The 20,730-nt window shown below is 35.4% G+C and overlaps 1 protein-coding gene across 21 annotated transcripts in view; it reads left to right on the top strand.

The window, feature by feature from the left end:
* Window positions 1–20,730, top strand: part of MKLN1 (muskelin 1) — a 335,895-nt gene that overhangs the window by 213,393 nt on the left and 101,772 nt on the right. For 18 of the 21 annotated variants that reach the window (XR_014833841.1, XR_014833838.1, XR_014833842.1 and 15 more), the window contains 3 exons: window positions 6,034–6,176; window positions 7,460–7,548; window positions 17,059–17,168. Coding sequence is in view for 11 of the 21 variants with exons in the window: in XM_021078931.2 (XP_020934590.1) it covers window positions 6,034–6,176; window positions 7,460–7,548; window positions 17,059–17,168 (342 nt within the window). In the remaining 10 variants the exon portion in view is untranslated. Of the gene's footprint in view, window positions 1–6,033; window positions 6,177–7,459; window positions 12,075–17,058; window positions 17,169–20,730 lie in introns of those variants that run through there. The other 3 variants (XR_014833843.1, XM_021078935.2, XM_085005440.1) reach the window with 2 other exon arrangements.

Below are 20,730 nucleotides of genomic sequence, written 5' to 3'. Positions count from 1 at the left end.
GACCTGTGGAGTTTCAAACCCATGTTGTTCAAGGGTCAACTGTATATTACTTTATATGAAATTATCAGACTGCTGATTGCTTCCCAGCCTCACCAACATTTGACATTGACACACATTTTAATTTTAGTGCTTATTGTTGGTATAAAGTGGTTTAATTTATAATTTCCTGATGACTTTTGATATTAAGTACTTTCTACTTGCTTATTGGCTGTTCATTTATCTTTTTTGTGAATTCGTGTACTCATTTTAAAAAGTGGGGTTTGCTTTTTTATTACTGAGTTGTAGAAGTTGTTTATATATGCTCTGGATATAAGGTTTTTTTAAGTAGTATATTGTGAATTTTTCTCCCAGTCTGTGACTTGCTTATTCATGTCTTTAATGCTAACTTTTATTATTTTTAAACAGCTGTTAAGGTATAATTCACATATGATAATCTTCATATTTTTATGTGTAATTTGACACATTTTGACATATGTGGACACTCTCCAAAATACCCCTACTCCTAAAATACTAAGCATATCTGTTACTCCCAAAGTTTTCCATGTCTTCTTTTAATTCCTTCTACTAACCTCTAGACAACCACTGTTCTTTCACTGCAAATGCATTTACATTTTCTAGATTGTATATAAATGGAGAAATACAGTATGCATTTTTTGTCTGACTTATTTTACTCAAAATGTTTGTTTTGAGATTCATCCATGTTGCAGTTTGCACCAATAATTGATTCATTTTTGTTGCTTAACTGAATTCTGTCATATGGACATATCACAGACAGTTTGTGTATCTGTTTATGGCCACTGGATTGTTAGCAAACTTTTCATAGTTACAAATAAAGATGCACTGAAAATTAATATCCAAGTCTTTGTGATTTTAATTTTCACTTTAAAAGTGATTATTGATGTTGACCATCTTTTCATATGCTTGTTTGCCTCCTTAAATGTTCTCTGGTGAAGCATCTCTTCAAAATTTGTCCTTGGAATTCCCTGGTGGCTCAGTGGGTTTAGGATCTGGCTTTGTCACTGCTGTGGCTCAGATCACTGCTGTGGTGTGTGTTTGATCCCTGGCCCAGGAACTTCTGCATGCTGTGGCAGCTCTTCCCCCCAAAAAAATGGTTTGTCCTTTTTAGCATTCGGTTGTTTGTTTTCTTTTTATTGAATTTTGAGATTCTGTGTTTTGTATATAAGTCCTTTATCAGATACATGATTTGGGGATATTTTCCCCCTTCTGTGACTCCCCCGATCCCAGTTTTTCTTGTCCCAATTCTAAGAAGAATCTTCCTTTAGTATGATCCTGGCTATGGATATTTCATAGATGTCCCATATCAGTTTGAGAAAATTTTCTTCTATTTGTAGTTTTCTGAGAGTTTGTAGTCCTGAATGGGTGTTGAATTTTATTGTTGATCCACATCTTAAAACACTTTTATGTTTCTCTACTTCTCTTGGAATGGAATGCAAATTTTTTAATATGGTCACACATTATAGCTCCTTCCAATAAGAGTGCAGTCTAGGAGTTTCCGTCATGGCTCAGTGGTTAACAAATCCAACTAGGAACCATGAGGTTGCAGGCCTTGCTCAGTGGATTAAGGATCCGGTGTTGCCATGAGCTGTAGTGCAAGTCGCAGATGCGGCTAGGATACTGCGTTGCTGTGGTGTAGCCCAGTGGCTGCAACTCCGATTAGATCCCTAGCCTAGGAACCTCCATATGCCACGGGAGCAGCCCCAGAAAAGGCAAAAAGACAAAGAAAAAAAAAAAGAGTGCAGTCTACTCCCCTACCTTGTAAATCTTGGCTGACCTTGTCACTTGCTTTAAGCAACAGGACATTGTATGGAAGTGTTATTGCCACTTCTAAGCAGAGCCTCAAGAGGCCTTGTAGCTTCTTTTCTGTCTTGGAACTCTGACAGCACTTGCTCTGAAGAAAGCCCACCTAGCCTCCTTGAGGATAAAAGTCTACATGGAGAGGCCCAACCGTTCTAGCTAAGTTCAGGTTCTCCACCCCCCACACCAGTTAAGTCCAACACCACAGCAAGCCCACTAGCTGATACAACTATATGAATGAGTCCAGGAGGTATCAGTGGAAGAACTCTTCATTGAACCCACAGTGTCATAAGAAATCATAATTCACTGTTGTTTTAAGACACTGGGGTGATTTATTATACAACCTGAGATGTACTTAGATAAACAGTTTGAACTTTCTAGTGTCATTTCCATGCTACCAGTTTCTTTGTCCGTCCTTTCCATCAGGGTAAATGATACTTCAGCTACCCTCTTGTGCATGTCAGAAACAAAATTGTCATCCTCGATACCTCCTTCTCCCCTCCCTATATCCAGCTATCACTTAATCCCATTCATTTTTTTCTCCAAAATGTATGTCAAAACTGCCTAATCCTCTCCCATCTCCACACCATCTTAGTCCAAGTCTCTTTCATTTCCTCTCTTGTTGGAATTATGTTAACTGTATCCTAACTCATCTGCTAGCTCTTCCTTTCTCTACAAGGCAGACTGTGTGTGTGTGTGTGTGTGTGTGTGTGTGTGTGTGTGTGTGTGTACGCGCGCGCGCGTGCGCATGCACAAGTGTATAATGTTAATTAGATCTTGGTTTTCTGTTGTGCTCAATATATTCCACTGCATTTGTAATGCTTGATATGGTAATTGCTTACCTCTTCAATCTCAACTTATACCTCTCTCTACCTTTCTTGCTAGGCTTCAGACATGCTGGCCTTTTGACAGTTTCTAGACCTCATTTTTCATAAGCCTTTTTGCCTGGCTGGCTCTGTGTAGTAAGTTTATAGTGTCCTCTTCCTGCTGTCCCCCTGCCCCCAGAAAAAAAGTGTGGGCAACCTCAGAATGTAACTACTTGAAATAAAGGTCTTAGCAAATGTGATTAAGATAAGGATCTCACAGTGAGATCATCCTAAATCCAATGACAAGTGTTGTTATTAGACACAGTAGAGGAGAAAACCCAAAAGGACATGTGAAGAAGGAGAAGGTGGGTGAGGAAGAAAGTCATGTGAAGATGGAGGCAGATGTTGGGGTTATGCTGCCACAAGCAAGGAACACCAGGAGCCGCTAGATACTGGTAGAGGCAAAGGACGATTCTCTCTTAGAGACTTCAGAGGGAATATGGTCTTGCTAACGTCTTGACTTCAGACTTCTGGTCTCCGGAACTGTGAGAGAATAAATTTCTGTTGTTTTAAACCACCAAGTTTTTGGTAATATGTTATGATAGCCTGAGTAAACTAATGCACTCTGTCTCATCTTGTAAGTCTCAGTTTCTTGGAAATATTTCTATTGATAGACCTAAAGTTTTCTCCTTTATATTATCTATTTCTTATAAATTTTCAATATTCACATGATTAAAAATAATTTTAAAATTGTGTTTCACATTGAAAGAGATCTCTCTAGGCTGAAATTGCCAACAATTTGAACGTTACGTTTTTTTTCATTATTTACTAAATTCTGTGGCTAAGTTAAGAACTATGTGATACTGTTGGTGGGATTGTAAATTGGTTCAACCACTGTGGAAAACAGTATGGAGATTCCTTAGAAAACTAAAAACAGAACTATGATTTGACCTAGCAATCCCACTCCTGGGCATGTATCCAGAGAAAACCATGTCTCGAAAAGACACATGTACTCCAGTGTTCATTTTAGCACTATTTGCAATAGGCAAGACATGGAAACGGCCTAAATGTCCATCCACAGAGGAGTGGCTCAAGAAGATGTGGTACATATACACAATGGAATATTACTCAGCCATTAAAAGGAACAAAATAACGGCATTTGCAACAACATGGATGGACCTATAAATTATGCTAAGTGAAGCCAGTCAGGCAATGAGACACTAACATCAAATGCTATCACTGACATGTGGAATCTGAAAAAAGCACACAGTGAACTTCTTTGCAGAATGAATACTGACGCACAGACTTTGGAGACAGGTTGGGGGGTGGAGAGATACACTGGGAGTGTGGGATGGAACTCCTGTAAAATTGGATTGTGGTGATCATTGTAAAACTGTAAATGTAATAAATTCATTGAGTAATAAAAAAATAAAAATTAAAAAAAAACCATGTGATAGTTCTTTGGTCCTCAGTGAGCCTACCACCTGCTTTGGTAAAGAGATTGTGATCATTAAGTGTTATTTTAAAACTGTCTGTTAATATCCATATATATGAAAGTTAAAGGTTGATAATGGAGGTTCTAAAATAGTTGTTCTTAAAATAGTTCATTCTTAACAAATTTTTCGGAGTTCCCATCATGGCGCAGTGGTTAACGAATCCGACTAGGAACCATGAGGTTGCGGGTTCAGTCCCTGCGCTTGCTTAGTGGGTTAAACGATCCGGCGTTGCCATGAGCTGTGGTGTAGGTTGCAGACGCGACTCGGATCCCACGTTGCTGTGGCTCTGGCATAGGCCGGTGGCTACAGCTCCTATTCGACCCCTAGCCTGGGAACCTCCATATGCCATGGGAGCAGCCCAAGAAATAGCAAAAAAGACAAAAAAAAAAAAGAAAAAGAAAAAAACCAAATTTTTCTTACAGTTTCTATTACTTAATCTATAGCAGTTATATATCCAAATTAAAAGTGATGGAAACATTTAATTATGGGATAACATTGCTTAATTACACTACTCAGCATTGGTACCCAAGATTTTGAAAAATGGAAGTTATAAAATGTATCAATAATGTGGTTAAACATTAAAATTTTTACCTAAAATGTATTTGTCAGGTCATTGTTTTACTTTCAGATTAGAGAGTTTACATTTTACTAATTTAATTGTAAGTAACAAAAATCTTATTTGGTTATTAATAAAATTTTACATAGACAAGCAAATGCTTTCTGTTGTATTTAGAAGTGTCATATATGGAGTGATGGATAGTGTACAAGACATTGCATAAAGACCTATTTTTACTAATTACAATGCTGTGCCTAACTAGCCAGTTGTCAGGGAAAATTGACTTCTGGACCGAGACTTTAAAGAATGACCAAAGAGAGAAAGGAGAAAAGGATGAGAGGAAGAGGGAGTTAATAAGAAAGAGAAAGAAATGTGAATACTCCTTTGCCTTGCTGTATGGTCTCTTCCCTAATATAAGCTGTATTCTTAAGAGTGTAAACATTATATAAACCTAAAAAATTCTTAATGTGTATTGAATCATATCTGAGAATCCATTGCCAACTCCAGGGTCACAGAGATATATCCCTGTTTACATCTAAAAGAGTTTTATAATTTTAGCTTGCCCCTTTACATCTTATATTTGATGGTAAAGGAGTAATTTTGACTCATTTTGAGTTAACTTGTGTCTATGGTACAAAGTAGGAACACCAACTTCACTCTATTCCCCTTTATCAGAAGTATTACTCATTATTATTGAAGCATGAAGCTGCTCCAACATAGCATTTGAGTTGTTTTCTTTCATTTTATTTTTTTCTGGTCATGCCCATGGAATCTGGGCCAGGGATTGAATCCCTGCCACAGCAGTGGCCCAGGCCACTTTAGTGACAACTCCAGATCCTCAACCCACTGCACTGAACTACAGGAGAACTAACTTCCTGAGTTATTTTCTAAATATTCTTTTTCCCCATGTATTTGATCAGTGGTAGTTTCCTTCTTAATTTTTATAATTGAAAACAGACTGCATAATATAAAATGCATTCTCTAATTAACTGATCCCATTTTATGCTGTGTGTAATAGGAAAACTTGAGTAACATATCTCAGCATATCTATAGTAGGTGTGTATTTTTTTAAAAAACTGGCAGGGGTGATTAGTAAATCTTCATTTTTTTCTAAATTTAGAATTTTATCACTGATTTTAAACATTGAATTTGTTATTGAAGTGGAATTGATGAGAATATGTAATTGTTACTTTTGCATTCTAATTTTGTCTTATTTGGTTATTCATAGTCTGTTACGGCTTTTACTGAATGCCACTCCCTGATCAGAAGTTATCTTACTAGTCCTTTTTTTAACTTTTAAAGTTGTCGAATCATTTGTTTTAAATGGAGGAGGATATAATTTGGTTGTTCCTTTTTGTAGTACTTGATTCTGAAGCTTGAAAGGCCTGCTATAGTACAGAATATCACATTTGGAAAATATGAGAAAACTCATGTCTGCAATTTGAAGAAATTTAAAGTCTTTGGTGGAATGAATGAAGAAAACATGACAGAGCTATTGTCCAGGTGGGTTATGGTTATGGGGAGGAAAAAGTTGTCTTCTGAACAAGCTGGAGTTCCTAGTTTATTCTCTTTGTAGCTAAATCTGCATAGTTAGATTTTTCTTGCAAAGGAGAAAAGAGTATTTCTACTGTTTTATTTCTAGTGCGTTATTTTAATGTCATGACTTGAGTTGGCTTTTGTTTTTTCTTTTCTACCAGATACTAGTTAATATTGTTAACAAAGAAGAAAGAATAAAATTGGGGGTTATTTTTCTACTTATTTATTTTCAAGCATATTTTTGAACTATTAATGACTTCAGAAATACTTTTCAGCAATAATCAAAATCTTTGCTTTAATCTTCGCTATAAAAGTATAGAATCTATCCAAAACGTTATGATTGATTGTCCTAATCCAGAAGTGATATTCTGGGAGTTTAGTATAAATTGGAGACTAAACACAGTGAAAATATGTGATTGCACACGTAGTACAGTGTTGACTGGTTGGAAGGAGCTCAGTAAATTTGTGTTTTGACAACATAGACCACCAGGAATTAAAATGTTAATTTGCCCTCTACATGATGAAAAATGGGGTAGACAATGGAGTGGACAAATAGCCATGCAGTTTTAGAACATATTTGTGATAGAGTGTGTCCCATTAGCACAATACTTTAAGCATTTCATCTAGACTGCATTTGATTTAAATTATGAAAGTATTTGAGAATATAACGCAGCCTGGAGATAAGTGGCTTTCCTATAAATACTTGAGTTATTCCTATTTGTTTAAGTAGAGAGGTGATATTGGTTTATTTTTATAGAGGGTAAAGTGTATGCTATTAAATCAGCAGAGTAAGGTTTTTAAAATTTTGTTGGGCTGTAAGAGGAACATCGGCATTTCAGTCAGAGTTAAATAATTCTTTGACAAATTATAATATTTGGCTATGTTTCAGTTGTAAGGTATGAGTGTGAATTGTTTTTTAATTTTCTTACTGCTTGAATATTTTATAATCAGTTATATGTTAAGGACACTAAGTCTTGTCACATGTTCGTGTACTATAATTGCATTCTTTAATTAACACTGAACATTTTTCATTAGCCCACTTGTAATTAAGAGAATACAGTTATAATGCAATTGATATGAATGTACAGGTTTTGTCCTATATTCTCATGTTTGGCTACTACTTTACATCTTCTTTGTCATATATTTTGAGCATTAGATGAACCTTAAAATCTGATTATGATATTAATTTCTATTTTAGTGTATTTACTAAGCTATAGAATCAGATTTGATAACCTTATCTTTTTTCACAGTGGCTTAAAGAATGATTATAACAAAGAAACATTTACCTTGAAGCATAAAATTGATGAACAGATGTTTCCTTGTCGATTCATTAAAATAGGTAAGGTTTTTAGCATTTTGGAATAGAAGTAAATTCTTTTCTTTTTTTTTTTTTTTTTTTTTTTGTCTTTTGCCATTTGTTGGGCCGCTCCCGCGGCATATGGAGGTTCCCAGGCTAGGGGTCTAATTGGAGCTGTTGACGCCAGCCTACACCAGAACCACAGCAGCGCGGGATCCGAGCCGCGTCTGTGACCTACACCACAGCTCACGGCAACGCCGGATCCTTAACCCACTGAGCAAGGGCAGAGATCGAACCCACAACCTCATGGTTCCTAGTCGGATTCGTTAACCACTGCGCCACGATGGGAACTCCAGAAATAAATTCTTTATGCTATCAGTCACCAAATGACAGCCTGTGGGCCAAATCCTTCAGGTTCCCTGTTTTTTCAAATAAAAATTTATGGGAACAGTGCCATACTGGTTTTTCACATAATGTCTGTGTCTGCTCTTGGACTATAATGAGAAAGTTGAGTAACTGCAAGAAACCACAAAGCCCAAAATGTTTACAGCTTAGCTGATCCCTACTTTATAAATCTGTAACTAAATGACAGTTATTGCAAATGGAACTTTTTAAAAATACTTTCTGATTTCAAAGTTTCTTAGATTTTGCGAGATAAAATGGTTTCCTTTATTATTTAATGGAGGGTATCAGTTGTTCTAAAGTTGTATCATTGTAATACCAAATGCTAATGAGTTCCTTAAGGCAGTATATTATGGTTATTTTCTATTCGCTTTTGTATTTCTTTTTGTGTGTGAAAACATTGGTCAAACACAAAAACTAATAAGTTGCGAAGAATATTTGAAAAATACTACCTGAAGCATGTGTTTATTTAGCAAGTATTTTAGCTTAAAGTATTTGTAATGCTCCCTCATAAGTAGTATTTTTAGAGTTATTTTGTTTTCCTTTAAAATGTGCTATTTAAAAGTTGGGAAAGTTGAGTGCTTATGTCTTTGAATTTCCAACTACATTTCAAACTTTTGAAAATATTATGTTAAAATTGGGATTAAAGATTAAAGTAAATCAGAACCCTTAAAGAATGATAATAAAAGCCAGAATCCAGTGCTTTTATTTGGGAGAAAAATTCCTCTTTTAGAATGAACAGTTCCATAGTCATTGTTTGCCAGTCTGTCAAGAGTCGGACTGTTTATTTCATTTAATCAGTTAGTTCCGTTAGACAGAAAGAGTATCTGAGGTCTTAATAAAGGCTACTTATAAAGGGAAAACTACTTTTAGAATCATTGGGCTGTTCGGTGTGTTACTTTCTTTTATAAATATAGTTTCTTTTTTTTTTTGCTTTTTAGGGTTGCATCCATGGCATATGGAGGTTCCCAGGCTAGGGGTCGAATTGGACTACAGCTGTCGGCCTACACCACAGCTCATGGCAACTCCAGATCCCCAACCCACCAAAGTGAGGCCAGGGATCGATCCCACAGCCTCATGGTTCCTTGTCAGATTCGTATCCGCTGCGCCACAACAGGAACTCCTAGTTTCTGTTCTTATAATAAGTAATTGTAAGTAAAAACTTGTGGTTATTTACTTACTTATGAGAAGAAGCAAAGAATTTACCTATGAAAAAAAGCAAATTTTTAATTTAAACTCTTGGTGGTTTCTTCTTTCGTGCTAATGAGTGATTCTTTCCTCACTATGCAGACCACCCATTTCTTACAGACTTGATAGGTTAAACAGTTTATAATCTTATATTTCAAATGTACAGTGAAAATGTCTTATGTTTTCATATGGTAAATTTAGATTTTACAGCTTTAAAGTACTTATTCAATACCTATAATTGCTTAGTCATGCAAAAGGAAATGTTCTCTCTCTCCTTTCTCTTTTTCAGTTCTTTTTTATTTGCACCTTTTGGGGCACATTTCCTATAGTCATTAGTTTTCTTTGAAGGAAAATATCTATTACTACTGCTTCTATAATTCTTAATCCTCTAGTATTTTTCATTAGAATAAGTATGAATAAAAGTCTCTTGAGGGAAGTTGAATATTTTCTTCCCTTAAAAATTTATAACAAAACAGAGGTCTCTTATGGATCAGTTAGACATTCAGCTGCTTGAAAACAAGAAATTGGACCCCTTTCCAGCCCTTTCTATCAGCCTTCTAATTGTAGGGCATGATGACATTTTTTATGTGACTCTGGTGGGCTAGTTTTATGGTATTCAAGCAAAATGTTAATTAGAGCTTTTCAAATAATTAAAGAACTTATTAACTCATTTGATATTTAGAATTTTAATATTATGTAACTTCATATTTCTTACTTTTCTGTTAAAAAAGATTAATAATGGTCTGCAATGTTTTTGCTTTCTAACGTTTTCCCAACATTCTCTTGAGAAGTTTTTTTTTTTTTTAATAATATGAGGAAAATGTGAAACTAAAAGCCTATATTAGGTTAGTTTTTTTTAGTTTGATTTTTTTTTTTTTTTGATCGTTTCAAATAAACACTTCAGTGATGTGTAGCTTTCTTTTGGTGGTGTGATTCAGCGCAGGTATTTGTTTACCTGGTTGGGATAAATTGTTGGAATTCTTCTTAAAAGAAAAACTGTATTTGAATACTTTAAGTTTCTATCCTACAATTACATGTTTGAAAGCTCTTGCTTTATTTTTAAAAATAAGTTTATTCTTAACACAATTTCTAAATATAGTCAACCTCAGCCTTCAATCATTCATAGTAATGGAAGGGAACAGAAGCAAGGCTTAATTCAATAGCACATAATCTCCATATCATGCACTGACATCTGGACATGATAATTTGCATTTATAATGAATATAGCTTTTTCATTAAATTTGACTTAGACTGAATTTAAGTTTGTTTGCAAATTAACAAGGAAAATAAGCTCTTATTTTTGCTGCATGTCAGGGCTTAGGTTTTAAGATCTGTTCTGGATAATCAGCATAGCTGAACTGACTTTAGGTAAATTTTGCTTACCTTTCTTAGTTATCTTTTGTATAAAATGAGTATGATATTACCTTCTCCATCTAATAATAAAGTTAAGTAGCTTGAGTTCTTTTGTAGTTTGTAGATGAATGGTAGTCTTTTAAATTTTAATTTAAGATCATATGTACGAAGGAAATAATTTTGTTTTGAATGTCTCTTTTTTATATCCTTATTCATAAAGCTTTTTTTCTTTTTTTTTTTTCATGGTTGCACCTGTGGCATATGGAAGTTCCCAGGCTAGGGGTTGAATCCAAGATGCAACTGCAACCTACACTGCCCACAACACCACATCTTTTAACCCACTGTGCCAGACCAGGGATTGAACCTGCACCTCTGCAGTGACCTGAGCCACTGCGGTCAGATTCTTAACACACTGTGCTATAGTGGGAACTCCCATAAAGCTCTTGATGACATGCCTTCTTACATGCAGTATTTTAAGTCCTATAGAAAAAAGTACATGCACAAATATAATTTTAACTGCCATGTTATTTCAGCAGTCATTATTTAGAGGTTCTTAGATTTTTACTGTTTTTGAGTTGTAGGTGCTTTCACATGTGGTATCTCATTTGAATCTTATACTGGAAGATAACAGTTTTTCCTTTTTTTGGTTGAGGAATAAGAGTAGAAGTCAAATTATGTTTCCCAGACCACATAGCTAGTAAGTGATTGATCAGAAGCATAGCATTTAGTATGTGTTTGTATTCCTTATAATAAATATTGATTATGAAGCATCTGTCTAACACTTTGTGAAATGGGTATTAGTATTACTACACTCGCTTTACAGATGAGGAAACTGAAGTTTAGAGGTAGATTAAATGACTGGGCCAAGACCTTACAGGTAGTAGAAGGTAGAGATGGGATACAAACTTAAGTCTGTCGTTTTACAGGTGTTGAGTTCTATTACTAATGTGATATATGTAAGTTTTGTTTCCCCAGGTAGATTGTGAAATCCTAGGGGATGGCAGCTGTCTTCCCTTTCCTCAAATTTCAGAAGCGCCAAGCAAATTGCTTGCCTCATAGAGACATTGTATATATACTTTTTGAGTTTATGGCACAGTAGTTTACAGAGATTAATCAGTGGCTTTAATCATCAAGTGAATTTGATGGAGGAGAAGTTATATCTTTGTTCTCTAACCTTTAACAAATGTATTTAGCCTTTCCTTTAATTATGACTATAGGCAGTAGTAACTCACAGTATTTGTAATACCTGTGACTTGTCACAGATAGAAGTTACAAATTTTTCCCATCACATTATACTGTTGCAAATATTATCATGACTTTGAGATTAGATAATTATTAGACCTGCCACTAGATCGTGTTATCAAATGTGGTAATAAAAAGCACACATTTCTATGTCGTAATTTTATTATTTTATTGCTGTATTTCAATATAATCCGCTTACTCTGTAATCCTCTGTATTTTCCTTTTTGCATTTAAATCTGAGGAATGTTGGTCACAGGATTCACTGAACAGCCAAAAGGGGTTCACCACACAAAAAAAGCCAAAGATCCCATGCTGCAGTGAAGTCTTTGATAGGACTTAGTGTGGAAGTTGAGAGTTGGCCTTAGGAAGAAGCTTGGTTTCAGGTAAGGCCTGTGAGTAGAAGAAAAATTTGGTAAAGAAGAAGAGTTGTTAGTTGGAAGACCAGATTCAAGAGAGCAAGTGAAAGGTTTGAAAGGGAAAACCTCCTCAGTGGGAGATTAGGTCAGATGACTGAAAGCAAAGTGGAATGGGATCCAGATAATTGGTTACAGATGACTGGAAAGATTTGTCTTGATTCATAGCCAAGATAACAGTTGTATCAGGAAATAAGCAAGGTGATATGAAGGCAGAAGAAAGTACTGAGTCTTGGAAGGATTCTGAAGGAGTCCTGGTTTTTGGTAGTTGGGATGATTTGGATTTCTGTGCATTTTTTGGATTCTTGTAGCCTGGATGGATGTGGGAGCTTCACAGACAAGCTTTAGCTTTGGCTGGATTTAGTTTGCATTCTGAATCCTCAGAAGTATTAAAAGTCTAGGATAAGGAGTTCCTTTCGTGATACAGCGGAAATGAATCCGACTAGTAACCATGAGGTTGAGGGTTTGATCCCTGGCCTCGATCAGTGGGTTAAGGATCTGGCCTTGCTGTAAGCTGTGGTGTAGGTTGCAGTCGCAGCTTAGATCTGGTGTTGCTGTGGCTGTGGTGTATGCCGGCAGCCATAGCTCCAGTTGGGCCCCTAGCCTGGGAACCTCCACATGTTGCGGGTGCCGCCCTTAGAAGCAAATAAGTAAATTAATAAATAAAAGTCTGTGATGAATACCATGTCTTGGGGTGGGGACTAGACGGGGGAGGTGCCCTAATAGTGACCCTTCATGAGAGTGTGTGGAAAGGTGATATTTTATTTTATTTTAGGGCTGCACCCGCAGCGTATGAAAGTTCCCAGGCGAGGGGTTGAATCAGAGCTGTAGCTGCTGACCTACACCACAGCCACAGCCACATGAGATCTGAGCCACATCTACAACCTACACCACAGCTCATGGCAACACTGGGTACTCAACCCACTGAGCAAGGGTAGAGATCGAGCCCACATCTTTATGGATCCTAGTTGAGTTCGTTAACCACTGAGCCACAAAAGGAACTCTGAAAGATGACATTTTAAAAGTATACTATTAAGAGGAAAATTAATAGAGTAATAATAGCTGCTAATGATAACTAGTATTTATTGAGCAAGCACTTAAAGCAAATGTGCCAGTTACTGTGCTTTTTGTATTTATCCTATTAATCTTTAGTAGAATAGATGTGCCATTTTAGAGTGATTAATCTTGAATTTTTAAGATCTTCCAGAACCTGATCTTAAAATTACTGGTATCTTCTAAGAGCCGTTTAGCCATCCTGACAAGTTTCCCAAGTGATACTGCCAGAACACGTTGTACATATGTTCCACACAGGTGCTTCATTGTGTTGAGATGTTGACTGCCCCTCCCATTCTAGAATCACAGAAGCCTACAGCCTAGTACATTCGTGTACTAAATATCTTATCTTTTTCTATGCATGCCCTTTTGTGAAAAAGCATGAGAGGCACTGATCCTTCTCATATCTTTATCTTATTATCCCATGGGAAAAACTGGTAGTTGAATCCTAGGATAGAAACTTGACCTTGGAATGGTGTATTGGGGGTTTCTAATCTGTCTATCTATTTATATGAGGTGGGAGCAAAGAAAGTGTGTTTGGAGCTCCAATTCACATTTAGATTTCTGACATATAATGCGGAGTATATCTAATATGCAATATTAGTGTTGTTAATGCCACCAAAAAAATTATTGGTAAAATTTGAAATAGGTGTACATCATTCTCCTCATTCTGTATATATGCCTTCAGTATATTAAAAATTAAATATACTCTTCATTCATCTAAAATATAATTTGTGAGATAACTTCCTAATTAGCCTCCCTCCTACAATTGCTTAGAAGAATTTTAGTAAACAAACGAATATATTACTGACTTGAACAGATACAATACGAAGACTTTATTTCCTCCTAATTTTATTGAACTTGGACCTGGAACTTGAGAATGAATTTCAGATCTCTAAATAACATTATATGTCTAGTTACATTTATAGTCTGTGTTCTTGGGGCCTTGGGTTTAAGATCTGACTTTAATACTACTCAATGGTTATTGCCGTGATGTAGTAGATATACTTTTAAAATGGTACTGCTACATGAAGAAATGAACACCAAAACAGTGATAATAATTTAATATTCTTTGGTGTAAAACTTTTTGTAACTTACATTGTTTGCACATATAAACTGAAGGCCATATTAAACATCCCAGGAGTCCTGCATATATCCTGGTGACTGGTTTTTGCTGCTTCTGTCTTTACTCACATGGTTTCCTTTAGATGACAAAATAGGAAAGCATCTGACCTAATACATCCTTAGTTCTTCATTGAGTCCGATATGCTAGAAAAGAGCAGTGGACATGGAAATCAGTAGAGCTGATATCAGATGTTGTGGATATTGTTTTGATACTTAAAACTTGGTAAGTATTAGTTTCTTAAAGGTAGTTGCATTGCTTAGTCTGAACCATGTCAGTGTTATATTAAAATTGGTTGGCCTGCTTTGTGCTTTGAATCAGTCTTTCATCTATGCATGTTTTTGTAGCATCATTCATTGGTCATTTAGAAAATATGATGCACTGAGTTATGCAGATCTTTCAAGTGTTGAAATATTTCATTGTATATTTTTAAAAATCATACTTTTTATATTACTGCCAACCAGAAAAGTACTGGGGAGTAGATAAGCTCACAATGGTGGATACCAATTTTCCAAAATTCTGATTTTTTCCTCGAAAGCTTGAATTTTATTCTTAGCGACAAATACTGTCATTTGTTACCCTTGAAATGACAGGTAAATATCTAACAAATACCCAAATCTAGAACATCATAGATTGTCAATTTTTCTTTTAAGAAAGAGTGATATCTTACAGGGATGTTTCAATGGCTGTTTCAGCTCATAATTCGGATGTCTAATACAGGATTTTTTCCTTGAGACAGCCATCATGCTTTGCTCTGCAGCAAAAGTGCTTTATGTGTACTTTCCATTGTGTCACATGGAATAGTAATAAGATGTATAGTTAAACAATAGGGATTTATTAAAATTAATTTTTATGCATCCGCAGAGACATTTTTAAATGAACTGTCTTTTTGTTTTTTAAGTGCAGCTGTGTGATGGTGAGGACTCCAATTCAGTTCATGCTATGTTAAGGAATAGTGGAACACTTTCATGCTACTCCTTTTGTGGCACTGCCAAGATGGCAACAGTTTTATTCACCACTGACTTTGTACCATAAGTGCAAATGTCAGTACTGTTTAAAAAAACAGAAGGCTGCCAAGTCCTAGTTTTATTATGAAAAATAGTTTTGACCACATGGGACCTCTTGAAAGGGTTGTGGGGATCCCCAGGAGCCCATGGATTGCAGGTTAAAAACCTCTTCTCTGACCCGTCATTACTGATGGGAAATGTTATCTTCATCCTGCTTTACATTCCTCTGGGTCCTTGAGATATTTGGATATTCTCTTCAGTGATTTGATATCCTTTTCCTTCACTAATAGCAAGCTTATAATTACTTTTTCTTTTTAGTATGTTTATTTTCTTCTTATTTATATTATTTTAGATATTTTGTATTACTGATTTTTTTTTTCAGGTCAGCTTGTCCGGTTACATGTCAAGAAAAAAAAAAGTTGGATATATACCTCTAGGCTTTAAGATTGCATTCCATTTATAATTAATTTGAGGGGAATTAACATGTTTATTACAACATTGAGTTTTCCCATCTAGGAACATATTATATCTTTTCATTTATTCAGTTCTCAAGTAAAATTTTATGTTTTCTTAAGTATATCTTGCATATTTTAAAGTTTGTTCTGAGATATTTTAAGCTTTTTTTGCTATAGGAGATTTTTTTCATTATATTTTCCAGTTTTCTTAGGTATAGGGAGTGTTCATTTTCATGTGTTACCCTACATATAAACTTTAAGTGTTTTTCATTTAAATTGCTTGAATTTTTTAGGTAGGTAAGCTATATCGTCTTCAAGTGATAATATTCTTAATTTGCATTTTTTACCCTTGGGTGAGATCTCCCATATAGTGTTGAATAGTAGAGATATTGGGCTTCTTTGTCTTGTTTTGACTTGAGTGGAAATACTTACTGTTTCTTCATTAGGTTTTCTTTTGAGGTTTTTGATACTTTTAAAAAAGGTCTAGATAAAAGTTTTCTTTTGCCTTCTGTTTCTTATATTTTAAGAGTTTGTTTTTAAAGTAGATTCATTAGTTTGCTCTTAGCATGTATTGAGGTAATCACGTATGTTTTTCTTTTACTTTGTTAATATGGTGAATTACATTAACATTGCTCCTCTTGAACCAACTCTCCATGCCTAGAATGAACTGTTTGGCTACAGTGAAAACCTGGTAGAACTTTTCTGCAACCTTTTTTGTTTTTGTTTTTGCTGCAGCTTTGGCATGTGGATGTTCCTGGGCCAGGGATTGAACCTGCACCACAGTTGCAGCCTGTGGCAGTGCCGGATCCTTAACCTGTGACATCATAAAGGAACTTCCTTTTTGCAACCTTTTTTTAAAAAATGATTTTAAATTTTGAGTATACACTCATAGCCAAGATTGTCCTTAAATCTGTTTTCTTTTGGTTTTGTTTTCAGGGTTATGTTACTTTGATAAGTAATTGACTTTCCAGCTCTCTGTTTAAATTATATAGTAATTATTTGTTTCTTGTGCATTTGGTAAAATTTGCCTGCTAAATCATCTAGCCTTACTCTTTTGGTGGGGATAGATAAATGACCAGTTTGAATTTATCTTCAGTGTTTTTATTATTAAAGTAACCTCATGATGGCATGGATCATATCTTTCTTATTGCTGCTGTGGCTGGAGCACATAATAGTACAGTGCTGGGCATATAGAAAGTATTCAGGAAGTTTGTTGAATGAATCCTGGTAGGTTTGAACAGTGATTTTACTTTGCTAAAGTTTTATTTGAACTATGTTAATTTTCTTTTCTTTCTTTCTTTTTTTTCCCCTCAAAGTTCCACTCTTATCGTGGGGACCCAGCTTTAACTTTAGCATCTGGTATGTTGAACTTAGCGGCATTGATGATCCTGATGTAGTACAACCCTGTCTCAACTGGTACAGCAAGGTAGGACTGTATTTTAAAATCCTGATTTCATGTTTCATATGCCTAAACTAGAGAATTGTGTCAATCTCTTATCTTCATTGAGAATATTGAGACTAGTAATAATAATTATAAAGATTAATCAACATGTATTAAGCATATACATTTTACCAGCTTTTAAGCTTTTAACAACTTATTTACTCATTGCCACTCTATGAGATGGTACAATTATCATCTGTATTTTACAGATGATGATGAAGCACAGAGCCTAAAGCCACACAATTATAAAGTACTCAGGGCAATATGTAAACTCAGGCAGTCTAGCAGTAGAGTCTGCGCTTATAGTATGATGCCCATCTGACCCTGAATTTTGTTTGTAACCTATATTGACAGAAATATTTAAATATGATTTTTGGTGGGGTAGTTTTCATTCTCAGTTACACATTCCTCCACTGTGTTTGTGTTGAGTAAAATAGGACTATTTGCTTTTCCTTTTAAGGCCCTAGAATTTGAAATAGTTTCTATGAATATTATGACTATTCTTATAAGGAGTATAAAAATGATATTTAACAATTTTATCCATAGGTCATTTTATATAGTAGATGCAGCCTGAAAAATGTGATTTTAAATTATTGAGAAATAGTATTTCTGGTCATGACTTTGTGGGTTAAGGACCCAGCATTTTCTCCCCGAGGATGTGAGTTCGATCCTAGCCTTGCTCAGTGGGTTAAAGATTTAGTGTTACTGTAAGCTGTGGCATAGGCCCCAGTTGCTCTGGTATTGCCATGGCTGTGGTGTAGGCCTGCAGCTGGAGCTCTGATTCGACCCCTAGCCTGGGAACTTCCATATGCTGCAGGTGTGGCCATAAAAATAAAATTAAATAAATAAATGAATAAATAATTGAGAAATGGGTGTTTTGGTTTTTTGAATGCCTTTTATGCTCCATCTTTTTTCTGATGTGTATCTGACTCTTTTGGCTCTGTTTTGTTTGGGGGAGCTCTTTTTCTTGTGAAGGGATGATAAAGCTTTAGTTTAATCAGTATTTCTTGATATCTTTATTTGCAGTTAGGGGAAACTGATCTCATAGGAGATTAGGAAGCAAATACAGGTTTTTTAAGGTTTAAGCACATATAGTTCTAAGATTTTTTTAATATAGTATTTCAGCTCTTTCCTGCTAAGCTTAATTAAAGAACTTTTTGATGAATTATTTTTTGACATTTGGTTATATTCAATTTAGAATAGATGCTGACTTTTAGTATTTTCTATATCTTTTATATATTCTTGCGTTAGCTGTAATACTATAGTCTTTCAAGGTAGAGAGTATATATTTTAAGCATTAAAAATCACCTTTATAGTGTTATGCACATAATAAATGCTTAGCTTATGCTTAAAAATCTTCCCAATTCTATTGATTCTTTTACAGAAATAATGATTAAGCTTTTCTGGTACTGGGAAAAAAAATTTTCTCTTTAGCCTCTGATGTGTACATGTGTTTTCTTTACTGTAGAAATCTCTTGATACCATAGGAAGTCGCAAATTTCACCTCTTTTTCCCAACATTGTGGAGAGATTATATTTGAGAACTTAAAATTATTGTTATTCACTTGTCAAGTTCTCTATATTTATTGTGGACCTCTAGAAATTAAATCTTCACCCTCTTTGAATTTCAGTCCTTTTTTTGAAGCACTAAAATTCTATTATTTTGTAAATTCTCTCCTATTTGTATCTGTTTATGGCCTGGGAATTCCCGCTGTGGTGCAGTGGGTTAAGAATCCAGCTGCAGGCGCTCGAGGTGCGGGGTCAGTGCTTGGCCTGGGAACTTCCATATGCCTCAGGTTCGGCCATTAAAAAAAAATTTGTGTACAGACTGATAGAAAATGTAAAATATGGATGTTATTCATACTCCTGAAATCAACATGATAAAAAGATATTACTGTTTAATATTGTTCTAAATAGTTGTAATAAATCTTTATTTAGAGACCAAGCTTAAGAAACGATTAATGTGAAGTTAGTTTGGATATAGAATCATTCTTTTGTTATTTGATAAGAAAAATCTTGGTTAACCTCTAGTGTTTAAGGAAAAGTGTTTTGTTGACCTTTTATTAATAAAAAAAAATCATCCAACTATAAACTGATTAGTGTTTAAGTACTGTATATTTTTCTACCCATAGTAGAGAAAAATACGGGTAAATTATATTCTTGTTTGGTTATTATGTGTTGCTTCTGTATCGTCGATTTCTTTTATTAATTTTTATTTAGGAAAATTGTGGAAATCCTAAGGTTAATTTTTTAGAAATTCTTGAAGTAATTTTTTTTTTTTTCCTTTTTAGGGCCACACCCGCGGCATATGGAGGTTCCCAGGCTAGAGGTCAAATTGGAGCTACAGCTCCCAGCCTACACCACAGTCACAGCAATGCCAGATGCAAGCCACGTCTGCAACCTACATACACCACAGTTCATGGCAACGCTGGATCCTTAACCCACTGGGCAAGGCCACGGATCAATCCGCAACCTCATGATTCCTGGTTGGATTTGTTTCCCCTGCGTCACGTCAGGAACTCCTTGAAGTTATTTTTTTAAAAATTCTTCATTGAGCTTGTTTTTTGGCATTCATTCTTTTGGGAGAGATTTAGTAAATTGAATATATGTCTTTTTTGGGTTGTAGTTATCTAACATTTTTACTTTGTAGCTGTGTAGTAGATGAAGTAGCCCAGGTTTTAAAAAAAAAAAATTATAGGAGCTCCCATCATGGCACAGCAGATACGAATCTGACTAGGAACCATAAGGTTGCAGATTCGATCCCTGGCCTCGCTCAGTGGGTTAAGGATCTGGTGTTGCCGTGACCTGTGGTGTGGGTCACAGACATGGCTCAGATTCTGCATTGCTCTGGCTACTACAGCTCCAATTAGACCCCTAGCCTGGGAACCTCCATATGCCGCGGGTGCAGCCCTAAAACGACAAAAGAAAAGAAAAGAATAAAAAATTATAAAACTTAAATCATCTCCAATGGTTTTGAATCATAAAACCTGTCTGAATTTGAAATATATAACTATTTGATAATATTTGTATTATTATTTGACTTATTACTAAGAACCAAGAACAAAATAGCATAGATATTTATGTATATTATTTAACGGTTTCTATTTTCTCAGTACCAACATTATTATCTGAGTAGTAAAATTCTTGGAAATTACCTTTTTTTTTTTGGTCTTTTTGTCTTTTTAGGGTCGCACCTGTGGCATATGGAGGTTCCCAGGCTTGGGGTCCAGTTAACACTGTAGCTGCTGGCCAACACCACAGCCATAGCCAGAGCAAATGCGGGATCCAAGCCGAGTCTGCGACCTACACCACAGTGCCAGATCTTTAACCCACTGAGTGAGGCCAGGGATTGAACCCACATCCTTGCGGATGTTAGTTGGTTTCACTAGCTGCTAAGCCACAGCAGAGACTCCAAGTTTTTTAAGTAAGCTTTGACAAATAGTTTTTCTGGTTCTTTTCTTGAAGATTCAGGCTGTAGAATTAAGCCTAGTTTCATCTTTTAATATTTTTTATCTTCATGAAATACACACCTGTGTGTATTTGTGTGT

This window comes from Sus scrofa, chromosome 18 (assembly GCF_054392235.1).
Source record: "Sus scrofa isolate SSC_HxYL_T2T_F1_AM1 chromosome 18, Sscrofa_HxYL_maternal_Yorkshire_Landrace_v2.0, whole genome shotgun sequence".
NCBI classification, from domain to species: Eukaryota; Metazoa; Chordata; class Mammalia; order Artiodactyla; family Suidae; genus Sus; species Sus scrofa.
Note: the sequence above shows the minus strand (reverse complement) of the source record. Positions and strands in the feature narration are given on the sequence as shown.